Raw genomic sequence first — 22,665 nt, 5'->3', positions numbered from 1 at the left:
TTATTATTTAACATATGCCAATTCATATCATTTTTCGGCCTGTATATTTACAGTTTAATATTTTCTTACTTTCCCTCCCCCTATATTAATCATGTGTCATCTGAGATACTTATTTTATATTTTGTTCCTTTTTCTTTCTATTTATATCTTTTTTCAAACCACTCATAAAATCGCCCCCATGCCCTGTAGTACACTGATTCTTCTTTGTCCATTATTCTCAATGTCAACATGTTCATTTCTGTGCAATCTAATATCTTCTTTATTACTTCCCATTCCGATGGGATTTTGTCTGCTTTCCAGTTTTGTGCAAATACATATTTAATGTATTTAATTGTCTTTGTCTTCCTATTTAAAGTATGGGATATTCATAAACTCATTCTCTTTAAAGTTTTGTACTGTCCCTTTTTGTCATGTTAAATTATAGGTTTTTTTTCTTCACACTAGGATATTGGACCATTGTATGCCCTTTAAATGCCATTTGTTTACAGCTGAGAGTTGAGAGGTGGAATGTGCAATTTTATATATGATAATTAAAGTTATTATCTTAAGATTTTTCACGGACTTTTTGATGACACCTGATCTGAGAAGATGTTACTGGATTTGTTTATAGTTAAGAAATGTATGGTTAAGAGTGGAGGAGTTTAATATCTGTTAATTAAGAGAGGGTGAAGAGATCGTGAAATTGTTTATACTGGTGAGGATCATGGGAAGTTGCTTTCTTAGGGATTTTTACTTTTTCTTTGTATCTGGCCTGGTGATGAGAAGAAGGCAAAGGCATAAGAAAATTGCAGGAAAATGCATACCATGGTTAAGGGCAAGTAACAAATTACCAGTCTATCTTTCTATGTCTCCGAAGAACAGATACTATTCATTTTCTTTGGTGCTTGACAGCACTGTCCGCTCCTTTATAATATGAAAAAGTGTTTGTGACATCAGAATAAAAAGTATATAATATGGAACTGTCTTCTGTCCCCTTGATTAATATGCTTGTTAAAAAAATAGAAAGGTAGAAATTTATTAGCAAATTTTAGTTCTTGTTAAATGCTAGGATGTAAAGGTTCATGTCTCTCCTTTCCTTTATCTTCAGTGGGAAATAAGGAAATCTATTAACTGGGTTCTGGAACTAGGATTAGAATTGTAATGCCAAATGTAAAAGCAAAATCTTCCTTCAGCTCTACTCTAGCAAGTAGGTAGAATTCACATACATTTTGTTAAATTAAGATTTGTTGAATTAAATTATAATGTTGGTTCCCATAAACCTACTGTATGTTACATCCACATGTGGTTGGATTCATATAACTTCTAAAAACAAAATAAATCATGACTTGTGATCTTTGACTTCACATTTTGCATTAATTCACAGTTTTCTTATTCATTGTTTATCAAATTAATGGCAAAGAAGTAGCATGTGGTTCAATGTTACGAAATACTATGTAATGCTATTCAACATGGTTTAAAATTATTCTTCAATTTCCTCATTTTCAAGGAAAGGACAAAAGTTTAATGAAAAGATGAATTATTTATTCACTTAGGAACCATTACAGCTAGTCTGTACATGGGTGATCCTAGATACATATTTTATATCCCATTAATTTGAATACATGGTTAGACGAATACAGGGACTATGAATTATCATAAGGCACCCAACATTCCTATAATGAATTATAGATTAAACACTGGGATTTGCAACACCAATACACATGTGGAGGATATTAAAAAGCTTTCTTAAAGAAATGGTAGAGATGGCACATGATATATAATGCAAGACATGATGCCAAAGCTACATAAGAACTTTCTTCTGAATAATCCCCATTATTATGCTGTTTTAGCTAACTAGAAGTACTTTAGAGGACCTTTTGGTGCCATTTGTCAATTTATGACTCTTTTGACCTGAGAAGCTAGTTTATCAAATGAAAGAAGATGTCTGTATATACAACTTCATTGGGTTGTTTTTTTCTATTGCTTCTCTTTCTTTTGCGTTCACTTTTTTTTAGCAGAATTAAAACAATAATCATCTTGGGAAACACATTTGTCTCATTTTGTTTAGACTATAATTTTATGATTCTAAGAAATTAAGATTATTATAATGGCACTGAACGGCAACCTCTCTTTGTATTAGGGATGGGTTGCTCTCAGCATTACTGCAGGTTCGGTGCATGCAAAAATTTGCTCCGTGCACGTGTGTATTTGCACAAAAATAGGTCTGCGCGTGCACAAAATGTTAACAAAGAACAAAAATTATATTTGTGCAATTACAATTGTTCTGCGCATGCGCAGAACCAAAAATTAGGATGGCGGCCCTGTAGGAGAACCAGTTCGAGTGCGTGGTAGGCCTGGCTCCCTGCCGGTTCCAGCAACCCAGACCGCCCAACCACTACCGGTTTGGCTGAACTGTTCCGAACCAATAGGAACCCACCTGTACTTTGTATGCACATTTGCAAATATAGCTGTAGCAAAGTCAGGATCACTTTATGCAGAGACAGGCACCCATGTAGTAGGCTTATTTGCATAGTTCATTAGGGTGGGGGTGGTGCCCTTTATATTCTAAATGGTGAGTAATTTGCTGAAATAACGACTCAGATTCACAAGAAATTGGAAATAATTAGTTTAAGCAGCTTTTCTCTTAAAACATTTTTCACTGATATGGGAGAAGCAATAAATTAACAATTTATAGAAAGATATAGTTTGATTAATATATCCTTTCTAGTCCAAGTGTCAGGTTCCAAATTGCATAGTTCTGAGTTATAGAAAGGAGGGAACAAAGTTCTATTAGTCATACCGGTAAAAAGAGGGGAGTAGGAGAAAGAAGAAATGGTGAATTATGGAGAGTGAAATGTAGAGAGGTTAAGAAGAAAGAAGATGAAACAAAGCATTAGCAGTTAACATCAAACAAAAACATTAAACAAAGTCGATCCTGATTAATTGGAAATCTAGACCATATGAAGGTTACTCCCAGCCTCTCAACTTTTAGAAGTGAGGCTAACCTCTTTAAGTGATGGTAGGCATACTGTTATGTACTATGTATCTATTATAATCCATATTTTTTTTGGTAGTTTAAGAGCACATTGCCATAAGTATCTTTATTGCTATAGGAACAACTGCGTGAGATGGATGAGGCCAAAAGACCAACTGGCCCCAAATCACAAGGTGAGCAAATTTGCCACCCTATATAAGCTATGGACATACCATTTCTGGTCTTCAAAAAGTTGGACAATTAGACAACAGAAAAGAATTATAACTTTATATATCTCTTTGCTGCCATCTCATGATCATCTTAATTTTTTTTTTGCAACTCTGATAATGTCTGATCATTTGAAGCTTGGCATTGCTGAGATATGGTGGAATGAGACTCATGACTGAATGTAATACTGCAAGATATAGTTTGTTCAAAATAAACAGACCCAGTAAAAGGACAGGTGGGATTGCATTATAGATCTGCAGGTAAATTTCTCTCTCTCCCTCCCTCTCCCTCTCCCTCCCTCTCTCTCTCTCTCTCTCTCTCTCTCTCCTCTCTCTCCCCCCCTCACCCCTCCTCTCACCCCCTCTCTCACACACTCTGCTGAAAACCCTGCAGAAAGCATCTAAGTGAATATTAAGGAAAAAAGAAAATAATGACACTATTGTGGCTGTGAACTAAATAATAGAGATGAAATATCCATGAATCAAATGGCTGAGGAATCCAGGAAAATCACCACTGTGTTAGCTACCCCAATAAGAAGTGGGAATCAAACTTCAGCAAGTGGGAGACCCAATATTTTTTTGAGGTGCCTTCCAAAGAGCTTCATTGTTCAAAGTTGGGGAAGGGATCTTGAAGATCAAATGTAATGAAGCACTCATTAAGAAGAAATGGTTGAGGACATTGAAGTCATTGAGGAAACTTGGGAAAGAGCAAGCACACGATCCTATAATTCACTATTTTACAGTCAGAGAGAAGAAGGGAAAGTCGGAGTAATGTTCTAGATGTTAAAATGGTCAACTTCCATAGCTACACATTCTGGCTGTTGGACCTCAAAATGATTTCTCAGCAGGAAGCAGCAACACCCGTACTGAAAATAAAAACAGTAGTTAATGCTGTATTCTGTGACGACACACAAAATAAATAAATAAAAGGGAAAGGCAAGAAGCATTTCTTGCTTCTTGAAATCCTGAAGGGAAAACCACTTCTGCGAAATTGTGAAAAATGAAGTAATTAAGGCCCAAACACAAGCCGAAACAGAAAGAAAAGGAGGAGACAGTTGTTGATTGCATAAAGAGCACTCTGATCAACTGAGAAGCAAAAGCGTAATTTTAAACAATGGAAATAGGTGTGTATAGCAGAAGAAGTCCATATATTTTAAAGTTGCCAAGGTTGAGATACATGGCTCTAACTAACTGAACTTTTTGGTGTTTTTTTTTTTTTTGCAGTTTCCAATTGTTCATCTGGAGGAAGCACTGATGGCAGATGGTAATCTTTGTTTGTTACCAAACTTTTGAGTTTGCCAGAAGTGAAAAATGAAGATAATTGCAGGTTAGCTTGAAAACAGGGATTTGGGCATGAAAACTACAGTGGTGTAGAAGTACCCATGGATTCCTGAATAAAAATAACAAGGCAAGAAAACATAAGGTTGAAACTACACACAAATAACAAGTGAACACCAAGCTCTTCTGTTACACAGAAAAGAAAGAAAATGATCAGTAACCTCCTTTTATATTAAATGTCTTTTGGAAAAACAAACCTTTTTCCCCCCAATCATGAGTAGACTTGCATAAACATATCCTTATTCTGAAGTTCATTATTCTATGCTTAGAATTTTGTGATGCCGTTCTTGGACCGCTGGATAAAGTTGGCTTATTTAATATTTTGTCTCCTATCCAACCCAAATCTTTCACAATTATTGTTGATTTCATAATGATAACTTTGGCAGTCCGTTAATTGCACTCTGAAACTTGTTCTAGATAGTTCTCAACTTACTATCCATTTATTGATTGTTTAAAGTGATGATAGCAATGCAAAAGTAACTTACAACTGGCCGTCACACAGTGAGATCCATCACATGATCAAAATTTGGATGCTTGGCAATTGGCATATATTTAACATTAATTGCAGCATCCCAGGGTCATTTGCAATCTCCCAGAGGGCTTTCTGACAAGCAATCAATGGGGGAAGCTGAATTTGCTTCATGACTGTGGCAAAAACAATTGTAAAACCGGGCACGTTTCACTTAGCGACCAAATTACTTAATTAGAAATTCTGGTCCCAATTGTGGTTGTAACTCGAGGCTTATCTGTATCTTTTATCTGCTTTAAATCCATAAACAGTTTTAAAATTCATACACAGCAAAAGAAGTGTATTAATGATTTAATTTCACTTTGCATTTGGAGAGCCTCTTCTTAGAGTTCAATCTTTCAGACTAATAACAGAGATGAAAAAAGAGCAGATGCTCTAACTCTTGGGGGAAATCTTCATGTACTCTCTCTATTCCCCTGATTTTTGTCCTTAGTTAAATATATTCATATTAAACCTTGCCTGCACCCCTTTTCAATCTTGTACTTTAGCATATAATTTTCCAAACAACATCGAACACAGAAATCAAATAGTATAAGTGCATGAGAAAACAGAGCAGAACAAATGACTGAAATGCATATTTCTCTTCTCCCTGCCATCCCAGAACCTCTCAAAATAGATTCAGAGAATGAACTGAAATTAACAGAATTTTGTTCCTCTTTCATAAAAAACAGACCCCCTCCCCCTTGCCAGTCTAAATTAGCAGTGTAGAAATCTGGGTAGAGGCATATTCCAACAAAGGAGAATATCTGTAGCTCAGAATTGAAATGAGGGCTTCTTGATGATTTCTGAGCTTGTTGTTTTCTTGCAGACATTTCATTACTCAAACTAAGTACTATCACCAGTGCTTATTCATTTGTAAGTAAGATAGAAAAAAAGAGTGGTAAGCTTTGTGGGTTTTGTTGCAGGGGTGGGCTTCAAAGTTTTTTAGCAGTTTTTTGCCTGGTTGCTGGCTGGGGGGATGAGAGAGGGTGTTTTTTTCCTTCCCGGGCTTTGGAGGTTTTCCTCGAGCCTTGGGGAGAATGAAAATGGCACTCTGGAGGCCGGAAATGGGCCCGTTTCTGGCCTTCTCAAACGTCTAGTAGGCTTGTTTTTCACCCTCCCCAAGCATTGGTGCGTGCCCTGCACTTACTTGCATCCAAAACAGGCCACATGGGGACCTCTGGGAGGGGCGGTGTGGGGTGGGCGGAGCCAGCCAGGAGTGGGATTTGAGGGTTCTCCGAACTGCACAGAATCTTAGCTAGAGGTTCTCCCAAACCCCTGCGAACCCACAGCAGCCCACCCCTGGATTTGTGTATAAGAAAGAAGAAAAAGAAAAATCTGAAGCCATTCAGGGATGGGGAGATATTTTGTATTCCCCCTAGAAAATAAAAGTTATATTTTCTGGGCTTTTAGATTTAGAGAGATTTTTTTTTTTAAAGCAGCACCTTTTATGATACTAAATTTGGATTTTGTATATCACCAAGAATCTCCATGGTAATGGATAAATATAAGAAGTTAATTAAATAAATAAATAAAAATCACATGTTTTTTGAATAACAGTTTATTTGATGCCAGAAAAATAGTATTCCACTGTAGTGCCCATAGCAAGACTGTTTAAATATTGGGATCATTTGAAGTATCTGACTGACGCTTACTGACTACTTGCTTGGACTTTAAATATTTATAAAATGTTATCAGAAGCATGCAATATTGCAGGAAACCGAAAAAGGAAGATTCATAGCGGAGACCAGTAGAGATTTCATGCTTGTTGAAAATGCAGAGTTTGTAAACCTTACAACAGGCATAACAGAGCATTTCCTGAGGCTAATAGCTTTTAAAATAAATGTTTTGGTAAGAGAGTGCCCTATAGAGGAGCAGATGAGCGTCTCAACTTTAAATGAAACTTAGATCTGTTTTAAACAGAATATTTAGGCTTCTAGTGTAACCGATATTGTAATCCATGACTTCAAAATAATCTCCTTTCATTTGACAAGCAATCTGTTTTTAGCCATTGCCTTTCTCAGTTTTGAAAACTTCAATAAGTAATTGAAGGAAGAAATGTGTCATTCCTTTCCTTAGCTCAGGTGGTCCTCGGGAACTTGGACTCTGTTTAGAAGTTGGTTATTTGAGGTCAAGATACTTGAAATATGAGAAAATTTAATCTGGCATATGGTTTTGTGAACTGAGTTTTACCAATCAAATCCATGGAGTGTATCCTGAGATTAAAAAAAAGAATCACTCTTTATTGGTTGGAGCAAGAATTATAAATAACGAATCTAGAAAGAAATGAAGTGCAGAAGATGTAAACATTCATGAAAATTACTGGTGTGATAAAGATATTCTTGCTCCAGTAAAATGATTAAGACTATAGTGAGTATTGTTTTAGTAAGGAGGTTTTTTTCAATCTATGGATTATTTTATTTGGTTTCTGAAAACTGAGCATGCCTTTGCTGGAAAAAGATATATCTCTGGATATATTGTTGATGGCATGAAGGCATCTTGGGATTGGTTAGCACCTTAAAGCAGTGGAAACTCATGGAAATATTTGTGAACATTCTTAGACAGTAACAATTCCAGAGTAGATTTTTGAACAGAAAATCTAACAGCAAAATTCATTCTTTACTATATGACCTGTATTTATTGGCAATAAGAAAGAAACAGTTAATATACAGAGGACAGAAATAATTTCTATTCTGAATGCTAAGTAGCAAGAGATAATGTCTTTGGAGCCTGGGGTGATATATGATATTGGCCAAAGGCGTGGAAAGACCATCAGAAGATTGGATATGGCTCACAAAACTTTGTTGTGGTGTCAACAATTGGTTGCTAGTCTCCATTAGGGTATACTTATGGTCAGTTTACCGATACATTTTGAGTTAATAGTTTTAGTTACAGATGCCCGTTCCTAAATACAGAAGAAAACAGTAGGAGATCTGAGGTACTGCTAGTAGGAACCTAATGGTGTTCTTCCACATAGGTTATTTCACCATTATCACAAATAAATCTTCTGAGCAGTGAGTCTGGCATTACACATTCACTCTAGTTGGGTAAAAAACTTAACATTTGGACAATACAGAGTCCCTGAATATTTTCTTCAGTCCCAGCATGCCTCAAGTCCGTGTACAAAGGAATATTGTTAAGCATTAATTACATCAGTAGTCCTTTCTCTATTGATACTAAAATGATAGTACTATACAGTAATGGTCATATAAATATTGAAGGCAAAAGTGGGCACAGGGGCCCTTGGGTTCCCCCTTAATTTATCTTTGAAGCAAGCCCTCCAGTTTTTCAAACAAACAAGCACACAAACCTGGGTGCACAAGCCCCTGGTAGTACCATTGTAGGGGAATAGCACTGAAGGAAGGGGAAGCAAGTGAGAGAGGAGTTACTATTGCTGCTACACCACTAACGCTGCCACATCTGGATTATGATATCCAGATGAGCAGCAAAGATAAAAGCAAAGAGATACAGAAAATAGAAGACAATATATATGGCTTGGGGTTGAACTGTGGAGCTTTTGGTACTCTCTTAACAACTAATTGAACAATTCCAATTAACAACCATGGCAAGAAAGGTCATAAAATGGAGCAAAATCCAGCTAACTTACTTGGCTTGCTTAGCAATAGAAATGTTGGGCTCAGTTGTAATCATACATCAAGGACTACAGTACTTGTAATATCCCAGGTTCTTGGGAAGGACTTGATAGGCAGATAAAAATGCCAAATCCAGTCTAAGCATCTGTGTCAGTCCTACCTCAACTTGAACCTTTAAATAAGAACGGATCCTTGACTCCATTTAGTGAGAAAGATACAGTAGAGTAAAGCCAGAGCTGAAATTTGCGTGCCAAAATCACCAAGTGTAACTCCCCCCCCCCCGCGAGGGGCTTCCCACTGTTGGTCCATTGTCCAATCATATTTGAAGGCGGTGTTTTGAGAATGGTCTCTTCAACTGTGGGCTGGCCAGTATGCAGCTGCATGCCATCCCCAACCATCTGACCTTGACGTTATGTCTCTAGAAGGTATGGTGAGTAGTGAATCTTCCCCCCTCCCATCCAGCTCCCTCCCCACAGAGTTCATGACAAATTAGCATCAAGTGATATGAAAGTCTGAGCATGAGGCGGCAGTTCTAACAATCTGCCTCACGGTATGATCAACCATAATAATTATAAATCCTGTGGTAGTAGAAATTGCGCCCTTTGGAATTATTTTATGCACCTCACCTCTTTTCCACTCATATATCCTGCAAGAGATCTGTTGAAGTCACTAATAAGAGCAATCTATTCCTTCACTGCAGGCAAGCAGCATCAGTTTTATGAAACGTGGGGAAAAAAAACCCAAGATGGGGAGCTTCAGAGAGACAGCGAGTGTCCCACCTTTTTAAATTTCTACCCTCACCCTTGGCTTGTTCTAGCTCCATCCATCAGCCTCTGACACATCAGCCCAGTGGGACTGCTCCTTTTGAAAGAAAAAAATAAAATTGCCTCTAGAGCATGAATGGTTCTCTTTTTGCCATCCATCACTAAATTTCCAGATCAATAGAAAACAGAACATTTGCAGTGGATAAAAAAAAAGTTATTCTAGTTGCTCTTTATCCAGAGCCTCAGAAAGGACAAGCCTAGACATAAATATTTACAATGTTTCTGTTGCTGTAGGCATAGCAGCTGGCTGCCATGATACTTGGATCTACAAATCAATATTTATGAGCCCCCAAATGCTTAGATTACACCTGGCTATTAGTCTGAATCGACTGGTTTATTGTTTTAACACTTGTTAGAGAAGTGATAAACACCTTTAAGCAGCACTTTTGTAAAAAGGTAGCTTCATTACAGAACTGGAAGCTGCTTTTGGAAAGGGTGCATGTGTGGTGCACGCTGAGCCACTATTATTCCTGGTTTTAAAAAGTCTGTGTTAAAAAGGGCAAAATGATAGTGGTATAAAGGTAAAATGTTAAAAAAAGGGAAAGTTTTGGCTTGGTTTTAGAGATCAATAATTGTGGTTACCCAATGTGCATAATTGAATGCTATTTAGAGTTCTAGGAGTTTTAGGCTTTCTCATCCAAACCTTTCTCCATGTCATTTATGAGAGTGATCAGTGCAGTTTCTGCTTCATTCTTAGGCTTGACCATCATGAATCCCCTATTTCAGTGATGGTGAATCTTTTTCGCCTCAGGTGGAAAAAACACACACGCAAGGGCTATCACGCGTGCTCGCATGCCCCCCCACGCTGTGCCCCCTGCGCATGCACGTGTGACCCTCCCGCTGCCCCGTACATGCGTGCACGCTTTCTTGGAACCTGGGGAGGAAAAAAACCACCCTCCCCCAGCCCCAGAGCCCCTCCGGAGGCCAGAAATGGCCGTTTCCCGACTTCTGATGGGCACAGTAGGTCCATTTTTCGCCCTCTGCAGGCTCCAGAGGCTTTCTAGGAGCCTGGGGAGGGCGAAAAATGCCCTCAAATCAAGGCATTAAATCAAGGCCTCAAATCAAGGCCTCAAATCAAGGCCTCAAATCAGCTGGTCAGCTGTTCAGCGTGCGCATGCACGCTGGAGCTGACAGAGCAACGCCTTGCATGCCCTTAGAAATGGCTCTGCGTGCCACAGGTTTGCCATCCTGGCCCTATTTTATACAGCCTTCTGTAATTGCAGTTCAATCATTTTATTAACCTTCCTCAAAAAGAGATGTTGGAGATTGGATGATAGTTGTGGGATTTTATTCCATCTGGACCTGGCTTCTTGAGTGGATTGAAAAGAGCCCTTTCAAGGCTTTGGGAACTGCCTTTTCTCTCAAAAAAGCAGTAACCAGCCAGATGGGATACAGGGACTAGTACAAAACTGGCAGTACTGAGATAATAGAGAATTCCATTCACCTCCTTGAGTTCTAAATGCTCAAAAGGCATCCTGGGTAATTGCAAGACTCCATCATTGTCATAGCGATAGATTTCGTCCATCTAGCATTCAATCTGGAGCAAATGCAAGCATTTATAGCCATTAAATCCTTGGCCCAATTATTACAGTTACACTAATTACATTTTCAGATCTGCCCATCCTAACAAGATCCAAATGTCAACTCGGTCATGATTTAATTAGGATATTGGTCAAAATCCTGATACCAAGATGTTCTTAATAGTGGGGCTGTTTGACAGTCCATATATGTACCGTGTTTTCCCGAAAATAAGACAGGGTCTTATTTTCTTTTGACCCATGAAATATGGCGTTGGCCTTTTTATGGGAGGGGGGAGTTATTATTTTGGGGATGCAGGAGGCGGCAAGCATGGGACTGCATGTCCTGTCACCCCCATCACCTCCCCTCCCTGTTCTTTGCGCCGGCCAAGCGGCTGGATGGTACTGCTCTGATGTGTCCCATCACCGCCCTGCATTGGGTTGGGCTTTCATTGTGAGGGGGACAATCTGGGGAGCAAGAGATTTAGAAGCCTGAGCTGATGTGGGGCAGTTTCTCCAGTGAAGCATCTGATTCATCCCCAGGGGTGATTGTTTTGCCTCCTGTCTTCCTTGGCTTGGAAGTTGCAGAGGAAATTTGCCATGTCCGGTGAGGGGGGGGGGGGAGAAGAGACGGCAAGAGAAGCAATGTCTCGCTCCACACCTCTCACTTCTCCTCCTCTCTTTAGTGGGGTGGGAGAGTTGGGTTGTGAGACACGCATCCTATCCAAGACTTGCAGCTCCATCGTGTTTCTTGCTGTTTTGTCCAGGGACGCACCGTATAAAAAAAACAACTCATGAGTTCAACTTCCTTGGACAAAACAGCACGACGGAGATGCAAGTCTCAAGTAGGACGCGTGTCTTGCAGCCCAACTCTTCCCACCCCGCCCCAATGCTAATAGAATCCAGGCTGCTTCCCTTCCCCACTCTCTATTTAGTGAGAGGGGTGGCAGGTGGGGTGGGGGAGAAGTGAGAGGTGTGGACCGAGACATGGCTCCTCTTGCTGTCACTTCTCCGCCCCCCTTGCCGGGCAAGGCAGGCTTCCACTGCAGCTTCCAAGCCAGGGCAGAGAGATGGCGAAGGGCAAAACGTTCACCCCTGGGGATGAATCAGATGCTTCACTAGAGAAATGGCCCCATGCCAGCCCAGGCTTCCTAAATCTCTTGCTCCCCAGATCATCCGCCTTGCAAAGAAAGCTCAACCCAATGCAAACGCCACCTCCAGCCACCTCTTCATCCTGGTGAAACTATGTTTTGAAAGGATGATCTGCAGGTGGAGGGGATTTCCTGCACATTGGCAGCGGCATCTCCTCACAGGGCTTCTCCCGATGTCCCAGGTGCGAAGCAACATCCTGTAAAGGAAGGCATGGAAATCCATACAACTGGGGATGTCTGAAGAAGCCATGTGAGAAGATGCCACTGCTAATGTGCAGGAAATCTCCCCCTCTCCACCTTCAGGTAGTCTTGTGGGCTGGCCGGAGAGGTCTTCAATGAACTCCACTCTGTGTCCGCAGGCGGCAGCTTCGGCAGAATCTCCTCGTAGGGCTCATTCTTCCTTCTCTCTGGTCTGATTCTCAAATATTTTCAAGCAAAACACTGCCAAGAGAGGGAAGTATCTCTTCTCCCTCCCTCGCCAAACTTTGTGTGTAGGCGTAACATTTCACAAAGCTCCTTAATCTACGGCTCCTGGCTCCCTCACTTTCCTGGGAATGCCATTTCCCACTCCCAAGATCCCGTTTCCAAGGAAAGAAGAGTGCTGGAGCTGCCCTGGACTTTTTCCCCTGCCCTGACTCCTGTCAGCCTCAATTTTGCTCCTGAAACCATGTGGGCCACTTCTCTGCTTGAGCTCAGCTGAAGGGGGGCTGAGGGCAAGGGCGAGATAAAGCTGATTGCTTCCCCTTTGCCTCCTCTCCCAAAAGCAGTCTCAGGCGCAGCCACTTTTGCAGCAGGAGACTCAAGCTAGCCTTCCGAAGGGTACTGTAGCAGCAGCTGTCCACAATTTTTTTACCCTTATTTTGTCCTGATCCACATGGCTCACTGGGCCACGTGGATTGGGACAAAATAATGATAAAAAAATTGTGGACAGTTGCTGCTACAGTATCCTTCGGAAGGCCGGTGCAAGGCACGTGGGGTGCATCACTTGGCCTCCTGCTGCTTTTGTGGCCGCAATTGATGGAAAAAGCAGCCGCACTTGCCAGAGGCCACGGCCTGAGCCACAATCAACTGTTTTTTTTAATGGCAGCCGGATCGGCTCAACTGATCTGATTAAGGATCTGAGAAGCGCTGAGGTGACCGGGGAAGGGAAGGGCTTCCTCCTGTACTTGCCATGGCACCCTTTCAATAGGGCTTATTTTCGGCATATTTATACCCACCTCAAAAACCAGGCCTGGCCTTATTAGCAGGACATGTCATATTTTTGGGGAAACACGGTAATAAGGATAAAAAAGTAGTGAGGCTCCATTTTGAGCTCAGACCCATATCCAGGCATACTTGCTTCTCAGCTAGTATTGCTCCAGCCATCACTTCATGTACTTCATTTCCTGAAGTACTTCAGAGACCCAAGGGCCTATACAGGATCAGTGGACAGGAAACAGCTGCTCTGAGGCAATCCAGGTTAATGCCCTGATCAATCTGTATTCCAGAGGCTAATATAGTGCTCCCCAATTTTTTGGGGGAGGGGAGGTGGAAACTATCTGAAAATCTTTTGGATCTATATCTATATTGGGGTGGGCCATTTAAATCAGCTCCTCCTTGTCTTTCTTTCAGCCATATTCCTTTTGGATGTTTGGCCTGCCACACTTTATATTATTCTACTATGCCGTTTCTATTGTGGGAAAATGGGAGGGGGGATGGTACGGAGTTAAATGCTATGTAGCCAAAATAAAACCCCTTTCTAGAATCCAAGGTCATTCTTTGTCTCTGCGCCTCTGCACCTGACTGGAATTGGATGGGTGGAACTGCCAGCACGGCAGTGGAAGATTGGACCATGTGATGAACTTGTGGGTGTGGGGACAAGATCATGAACTTTCAACTGTGTGGGGAAAACCGGGAAGCTTTCAAATTCGGGTTTTCCCAGATGTGCCAACATGGCTTTCTTAATAAATTGGAACTTTGAGCAATACTTTGCCTTGGATTCTGATTTAATTTTGGATGCTATTTGGAACCCTGACACTCCTCTCTGCAAAGATTATTGGCCTCCAATTAATCCCATCTAAGGAAGCTATCTATCCATGACAAAATACTGATGAAAATCTACAGAACCAGATCTATAGTGCAAAAATTACAATATTGGAAGAGACCTGTAGTGAAGTGGATTGATTCTATAAGGAATAAGACTTAAGGCCTCAGATATCCTTTCTTATAAACTGGGGTTTTACCTTGATGCCATCTTCTATTCTGCCTAGAGCCTTGGTAGTTCCCATTGCTCCATGCATCTTTCAAGGTGGCACCTTCCCTGGGATGATCCTTCTAACCATTTGGGTGAGAAAAAAAAAGGCTTCCTATATTTTGTAGCCTTTCTGGCAAATAAAAAGGCAAATAACTGCCATAGTGTTGCCTGCTGGTTACATAATATTGAGGTACATGAAGATGTTCTAGCCAGAGGTGGGTTGTTGCCAGTTCGGCCCAGATTGGGCAAACTGGTAGAAGTGGTGGTGGTAGGCGCTGCCCACCCGCCTGGACACTTCTGCGCATGCGCGGAAGCATTGTGTGCACGCATGAGCGCGCCCGAACCTGTAGTAAAAAAATTGGCAACCCCCCACTGGTCCCAGCCCTTTCTTGGGAGACATACCAGAGATAAACAAAAATCAAAGTTTATTTAAAAAGATGATGTAATTTTTTAAAAACCTTAGATATTAAAATGTTAACATTTTGAAAGAGGTAAAGTCAGAACTTCTCAAAACATTGGACAGCAACAACTTTAAAAGGGAATTACAGCAATGGTACTACTATATTATAAACTCACCAGACTCTGAGTTTTTACCAAGCTCAGAGAATTTCTCATCAGGGGAAAAATTTCATCTTAACATAACCTGCTATATGCTGAATTTCTGAACTTGGGCAGAGATATAAATAATATTCAACTTAGACAGATACAGACAGAATACATTAACAATTAATACAGCTTTTGCTTAAATGTTTACTTTTTTGCTTAAGGGTTTTCAGAATTCCAATACAAAGTGCTCTGTTTTCATCTGGACCTTCCCCAACTTTTTATCAGAACTTTTGCAACAGCTTTCTCCATTTTCCTATTTTTTAAAAAAAGTCATTTTCTTAAGAAAGAGAAGAAGAGGCTGGGGCACATGCTTTTTCTCTATGTGACAGAAGTCATGCCTCTGGTACTGATTCTGCTTGAGATGACAGTATGAGTATTCCCAATCTGAGAAGTCAGCTGTCATTCTTATGAATCCAGACAATAGGGTCATTTGGAATATGTAACCTAACCTTTATTCACTGTGGGAAATGAAAGCATGCCCTGCTTTGACACGGTTAGAGAAAAGATGTATCTCTCTCCCCCCCCCCCATGCTCTTACTGTTAGGAATTCTTTTTCCCCTGTAACATTCAACCAAAATCTCACAACTTACATTCATAATTCCAGGTGATAAGACTCTAGACTTCCACATTCTTTTAGTTGTTCAAACAGTGCTATTATGCTCCCTTTCAGTTTTCTCAAGGCTGAACTGGCTTGATTCCTTTCTTCAGTCTCTCTTCATAGGAGTTCTCTTTGCTTCCTAGACCCTTGATCAGTGGTGGGTTCTTACCGGTTCGGCCCAGTTTGGACGAACCAGTAGTAGCTTGGTGGCCTGGGTCACTGGAACTGGCAATGACCCAGGCTTGCCACATCCCTGAACCGGTTCTCTGGGCAGCACTGTAAGCACTGCCATCTTGCTTTTCACTTCTGCGCATGCGCAGAACATTTTTTATTGTGCTGCACATGCGTGCACAGCACACCCACAAACAAACTGGCAGTAGTGCCTGCCACAACCCACCTCTGCCCCGATCGATGGTCCACCTTCCTTCCTCAGCATCCCATTCAAAGAAGAGGTAAAGCTCTTAAAAATATATCTTGGCTGATAATTCCTGAGAAATCAACAAACTTTACTTCCAAATATGGAATTAAGTCATTAGGTTGCTAGTTACCCAAAAGAACTAAACAACTATCTGACCACTGAAGAGCAATTTGGCATGTGCAGTTTTTCACATACAGTATAGATATATGCAACATATATTATGTATGTCCATACAGTATATTTCAGATTTATTTAAAAAAATCCCCTCAAAACAGTTTTGGATTCTCACTTAAAATATCTAGATTAATGGCTTATTTCTTTATATCTTTAAACATGAATCATTTTACTCTAAGATGTTGCAGTTTTAACTCTTATTCAACAGTAAGGCAGAAATGTGGCATGATTCTGAAATTTCATTGGTGAAAAGAAACAGCCCTTCTATTTTTAAGTCCCCACAAAGGAAATCTTGTGCAATTGTCCTCTAAGCTATTTGAACCCTTCCCCCCTGCCCCTCCCCCTGAGAAATATATAGCCAATGCATCCAAGATGTCTTGCACTGTATAGTCAAAACACAGTTCCTCGTTATACTGATGAAATTTTATTTTAGGTCTCCCATCTGGACTTTGCTGCCATGTAACATAAAAAAGGAATCCTATTTTTCCTTCCATTGCCCTTATTCGTGGAGAGAGAGGCTGGGAAAGCAGTCAATTTTTACTTTTCCTTCTTGAAAGTTGTGCCTCCTTCACAAAGTCACTGCACTCACAGACCTCCGATGGCTTTGCCGAGAACTTTCAGTGTTTTGGGGGATTTGGCCAGTAAATGGCTCCACAGCTGTAAGTTGTCCAGTCTCTTTCTGGATGCATCTTTTGGCATCATCTTTGGCTTCCTCATTCAAAGTTCTTTCTTCAAGCATTTCTTTCTGCAGAGGCCCTAGGCTCTGAGGAACACTAGTCTCGGGAAGCCCGAGTGCTGCATGATCACAAATATTTCCACTGAGTTGACTAGGATCTTCACTGTGGATTGCTGGGCCTTCTTTTATCAGCTTCCATTTCTGTATTTCACAGTCCTGTTGCTCTTTTGGCAACTTCTCCAGTTGTTGTGCTTTCAGGATGCAGGATATTTTAAAAGTCCCTTGCAGAGCCAATATAAGATATCTAGGGAAAGCAAAGAAAAACAGTTATTTTTTCAATAATAAGCTATCTTGCTCACTCATTTTGTAGGTGGTAGATGTATAATGTGAATTATAGTTTTTAGTTAGTCATTCATACAAAGATTCCACTGTCTACAGATAACAGTTCCAAAATACCACACATACAGTATGAATTCCAAAGGCACTTTTTGCAAAGTACAGACAAAGATACAAAAAGGGAACAAAAGCTAGAATGAGGAAACTCATAATTTTATGAAAGTTAGTGTCACAAAAGATCTGTCACTACCTGCTAAGGTGGTGCCATGGCTAAAGATGCATAGGTAACCTGATACTATCTGAACAAATAAGGCATAACTCACATCAGTTCAGACATAGCAAGATAATTTGGAAATAAAATCCAGAATGTATAGAATAGATCAGGTTGCCTGTTCTTGGGCTAAGGTTTTGTTTGATGATTATGGACAGCTTCAAACTGCCATTCAACCATGTTAGGGCCAGCTGCTAGGTTTCAGGAAAAAATGATTTAGTTATGCCAGTCTGTGGATCACAGCCCATGGCAAGGGTATTTCTCTGTAACTGTATTATATCAACAGATATGGTTTTCCCTTTCCAGAAATCTTAGTGTGGTCAAGATTGCAGGGAAGGAAGGTTAAACTGTCATAGCTTCTACCAAGTCCTCCATCACTCTTCTGTCATTTCTGCTCTTGATCAGCCCATCCTCACTTCTTTGTGTGGCTCAACTCAAGAGATCTGTGACTTTTGAGGATTTTTTTGGTCCCCATTTCTCCCTGCAAGATAGCAAAGCAAATGCAACTGATTCCAAAGACACAGATGTGCAGAAGGTTCCTCCTGGTTCTGGTATGAAGAAGCTGCAGAAGAAGCAGTAAAGGCAGCCTACATTCTATACAACATTAGTGATAACAGCTGCAAGGTGACAAATGCAGGGATTCATGGAAAATGTTACAGCAAGTGCAGTGACCAGCAGTAAATTAGCAGCAATAGCAAGATGAGAAATTGCCAGTTGCCCCAAATGTCTCGGACAGTCATATATACAAGAGGCCTATTCTGTTTTTTTGAAATAGGGCAGCTTTATAAAAGACATTTTGAAATTGTCTTATTTCGGACACCATGCATAGTATTGTCCATACTTTTGTCTGGATTTTGGATATCAGTGATCTGTTATGAAAAGAAGAGGACACTTCTGCTCTTCTTACAGTTACAACAGGAAAGAAGAAGAAAACAAGTGAACAACTCTGAAGTTTATCAAGGCTTACTTATGTAAATACCAAAAACCAACATTTTAAAATATATTAGGATGCATTTATTCAAGCTTCCTTCTGTTATTGCAGCACTTTGTGGCACCCCACTCTCTATCAGTTTTACAATAAGCAAAAAACTTCTCATTTTACAGAAAATTCATAGGAATGCAATGTTATGGAAAGAAGCTAAAATGTTCTGCCCTCAAATCAATGTGTGTTTTGTAGTAAGAGATTAAAGCAGGACTCATGAAGAATAAGGCTTCCTGAGGGAATTCTTTTCATAACCCTTAGACCTTGGGTGTTAAGAGGGAGAAGCAGAGAGTTGATCTTTGTGCTATTTCTAAGGATCATATGACAGCTGGAGAAGTCTGAGCTGTGACACTAGCTGTAACATGGAAACATATTTTTTTCTTTGAAGTACTCAAGGGTTGCCTCTCAAAAGAGAGAGAGAAAAAGGAAGGCATCACACAACACAACAAAGCTTTTATGTTCTAGCAAGGCATGTCAACTCAATTTCTCCAAACTGCACAGAGAAAGTTGCACTGTATTAAAGGATGTGGGCTGTCAAGAGTTTTTAAGCTTCCCTTCCATAAAATGACAGCTATACCAAGGAACTGGCTCTTGGCTGGCAGGTTTTTGTGGAGAATGGGGGAAAAAAACAGACGAGTAAGGGTACATCTGCTGGGACTTTTCTCTGGAAATCAGATTTTACATGGTACCGGTTGCCTTATTTGCAACATCTGATTAAGACCTTGCTTAAAAAATACCATATCGCAAGAGATAAGGCTTTGTGTTTCCTGGGACAACATTTAATCAATTTTTGTAATTCTTGATCTGGTAAGCTAGTTATTGAGTGGCATCTCAAACAAGAACAAGTAAGAAAAAAAACATTGGTCAAACCTTGGGAGAAGTGCTACAACTGGCATAATAATGATTGTGAAATAAAAGCTTGGCTCTGAAAATTCCATCTCCATAATCCAGTAGGGATTTGTGGGATGGTTACAAAGGACACAGGTTGCATTGTAGATGGATGAGAAAACAAAGTACAGCAAAATGCTCCCAATGATTGCAATCCCATGGAACAGGGTCTGTGAACAGAAGAAAAGAAAAGCAATTAGAGAAATAAACCTTTTAGCAGTGATTCCTTTCTAGGAATGTGATGGTGCAGAACATCAGGAGAATATAAAGAGCAAATACCATAGTAACAATCTTATGCTGAGGCAGTGCAATTTCTATGCAAACAAAAGGCATCTGAATGTAAAAATTGCAGCAATGATGAACCTGCATTGAGGAATGTCAAATTTTGGAATGAACTCTGATGCTTTTTTGTCAGGTCTTTCCAAGACAAGTGTGGGCCTGGTGGGAAAGAGCAGTATTTTTTTCCGTTGCATTTGAGAAGTCATGCTTTTTAGTTGGCTTTGTGCGAATATTGGTTTCCAAGACCTGGTGTCCATTTATTGAATTTTTGTAGGTCTGTACCTTTGAGTCAGTGTTACCTGGTTTAGTCTCTGCAGTTTACTTGGAAAAGAAATTTCAGAAATGGCTTTGCTAAAGTGGAGAGTGACAGGCTCAAGATCACTCAGCTGGTTTTGTGCTTAAGCTGGGACTAGAACTTTAACTTTCTTCCATTTTCAGCAAAAATATTATCTGCAGCCTTGTCTAACTGCAATCAGCAATAATATTTGTAATTATGTAAAATTTTACTGAAATACATAAATATTTCTGATAGAAATGAGGGAAATGATACTGTTTTGGCAGCGGCTGCACACTGTTGGCTCAAATTTAAGTGATTGTCCACTAGGACTCCAAGATCCTATAAGATAACTCAGAGTTATACTATTTCTGAATCTGTGCACTGCACTATCTGCAAATGTTGGCATTTCAGTACTTTTTCATCATTCGATAAATCCTTTGAAATCCAAGGTGGAAGGGACTCATACCCAGACACTCAAATGTAGTATCAAAAACACATGACTATCACTTTAACAGCCAGGTCATTGTTTCAATCAATCAATCAATCAATCAATCAATCAATCAACAAGCAAGCAAGCAAGCAAGCAAGCAAGCAAGCAAGCAAGCAAGCAAGCAAACTGGGATAGTTATTGAAACTATATACATACCCACATCTGAATTTCTAAAGCTTGGTGAAAAATAATAGTAAGAAGGGCACCAGTGTTAACTACTGTTCCAAAAGAGAAAACATCAGTATCAGAATCCTGATATACCTGAAAAGGTAGATAAAAGATTATTGATGTATCAAAATACAAAACAGAAATGTTGAGTTTTACGAACCAGTCTTCTCAAGTCTAATATACTTCAAATATGAGCTGAACAGCAACAGGCTGGAAAAGGCTGGTTTGGAGAAAGTTGAATAGTTTGAGATTTGAACACTTACTAGATAAGGGATGAAGAAGCAAATGAGACTCTGGTAGAAGGCATCCAAGATAGCAAGGCAAAACGTCAGAGGTTTGTAAATCTGTAGCAAATAGGACACAGAAAGAATAGAGATTTTTCAGAACGTGTACATTTTCTTGATATATCACTTATAACTCGATGGCCACTGGGGAATCCACCAATCGTAAATGACAGGATTTGCATCAGTTTCATTCTCTGCCATTGCCTTCAAAATCAAAATCAGTGGAGATGTAGTATGCCTGAAAACCCGAAAAAGTTTTATTTAAATTGTTACTGATAATTCTATTTATTCTTATATCTCTATCCAAACAGAACAGCATGAGAGGGGATACAGGGAAGAAGAAGGTATGGAGCTTGGGTTATTGATGGGCTTGCTTCTATCATAAGAGGTCAAAACAAGCCCCTGTGGTCAAGAATGTATATTTCCAATGTAATTATTGTTTTGGTTAAATTGTTGTATATCTTTTCCACAGAGTTCAAGGGGCTTCCATGGAGATCTCCATGCCTTTTATCTCCACATCAGGATGGACCGATAAGGTAAGAATGGATATCTTCAAGTTGGGTCTCTCGGGGTCTAGTTTGGACCTACTCTAACACTTTAAACATAATAACACATTACAGTTTTGTTTACTATGATAGGCATAACTTTTTCAAGGTAGACATAACTGTCCCAGCACTGGAATATTGTAATATATTTTACCTAGAGACTGGACTTTTGCAACATGTTTCTGTTCTTGAGGGTGATTTATAAATCACACTTAGATTAGAATGAGGAACTAGGTTACTAGAGTCCTTTTCAATTAATGTTAGTATTATAGGGTCTGCATTGTCTGCTGTTTAGTTGCCAAACTACTTTTCAGATTTCATTTTGATAGACAGCACACAGCCAAGTCATATGAACAATCATTTCCCACAGAACTTTACCTGGTTTTTAGAGCCAGGGAAGAATGTCCCCATGACCATACTGTAGCTTGCTGACCTTCTTCATAAAGGATTGTAGCTTTTTTAGTGTGGGATAATATTCTCTGTGAATGTATATGGGTTCTTGGTTTGGAATTTTTTTTGCTATCGCTTAAAAGACACAGATTTTCCCACTTGTCTCCCGGATTTCCCTATTTTAGTCATACCTACCCCAACAATTGTTGAACTAGCACCTTGACTTGTTAATACATTTTATTGTGCTTATTGTATCAACCTGTATTTGTGGCTATTTTAAGCTTTGGAAATTTTTGATCCAATGAGAATCAATGTATTTAAAAGTGTAATGAGTTGCATTTCTTAGTGCAAGATCAGACTTCACACAATAGCTTGGATTGATGAAAAATGATACAAGAAAGCACTGAATCCTCCTCTATAAAAATTGTTTTCTTTCTATTTTTTTTCATCCATTCATAGGAAAAATGTTTTTAAAAGGTGCTTTTTATGGAATACAGTTGTTTAATAAGGGAATTGTTTAGGTGAAAATTGACCATATTCAACAAATTGTGGCTTAATGCAGCAAAGTTCTACTTTAGAAAGGATATTTATCTGGCTATACCGTGAAACCTGTTATATTATGGGATATTCTTGAAAAAAATTTACCTCTGAATTTTGTCCACTTTTATAAAGCGCAGGAATGTTCAATAGGGTTTTTGCAGAAATGTCTTTATCCAGAATTCCAGAAATTAATGGTGGTACAGATGTAAAAAACAAGTTGAAAAATATCATTTGCCAGTAGTCTATCATAGAAGCCCCAGAGAAAGCACAGAAGAACTGGTACCAGAAGAGAAGGTTGACATAGGTCTGGTGATAATATATGAAAAAAATAAATGTTTTAAAGATCTATAGAAACATTATCCAGCCTTTGCTATCCAAGGGTGTTTGGTCAGTCATAAT

The 22,665-nt window shown here is 39.7% G+C and overlaps 1 protein-coding gene across 2 annotated transcripts in view; it reads right to left on the bottom strand.

Moving 5' to 3' along the window:
• Nucleotides 1-14,798: 14,798 nt before the first annotated feature.
• Nucleotides 14,799-22,665, bottom strand: part of ATP10B (ATPase phospholipid transporting 10B (putative)) — a 151,832-nt gene continuing 143,965 nt past the window's right edge. For both annotated transcript variants that reach the window (XM_087709679.1, XM_087709680.1), the window contains 5 exons: nt 22,372-22,572; nt 20,771-20,851; nt 20,496-20,600; nt 19,276-19,463; nt 14,799-17,120 (listed from right to left, as the gene is read on the bottom strand). In XM_087709679.1, the coding sequence (XP_087565805.1) occupies nt 16,709-17,120; nt 19,276-19,463; nt 20,496-20,600; nt 20,771-20,851; nt 22,372-22,572 (987 nt within the window). In that variant the 3' untranslated portion in view covers nt 14,799-16,708. The remainder of the gene's footprint in view (nt 17,121-19,275; nt 19,464-20,495; nt 20,601-20,770; nt 20,852-22,371; nt 22,573-22,665) is intronic.

Source organism: Thamnophis sirtalis, unplaced genomic scaffold, assembly GCF_051295495.1.
Source record: "Thamnophis sirtalis isolate CommonGarterSnake01/CBP01778 unplaced genomic scaffold, rThaSir2_p1.2 scaffold_3, whole genome shotgun sequence".
Classification (NCBI taxonomy): Eukaryota; Metazoa; Chordata; class Lepidosauria; order Squamata; family Natricidae; genus Thamnophis; species Thamnophis sirtalis.
The sequence above is the reverse complement of the archived record's forward strand: the minus strand, read 5'-3'. Positions and strand labels throughout refer to the sequence as shown.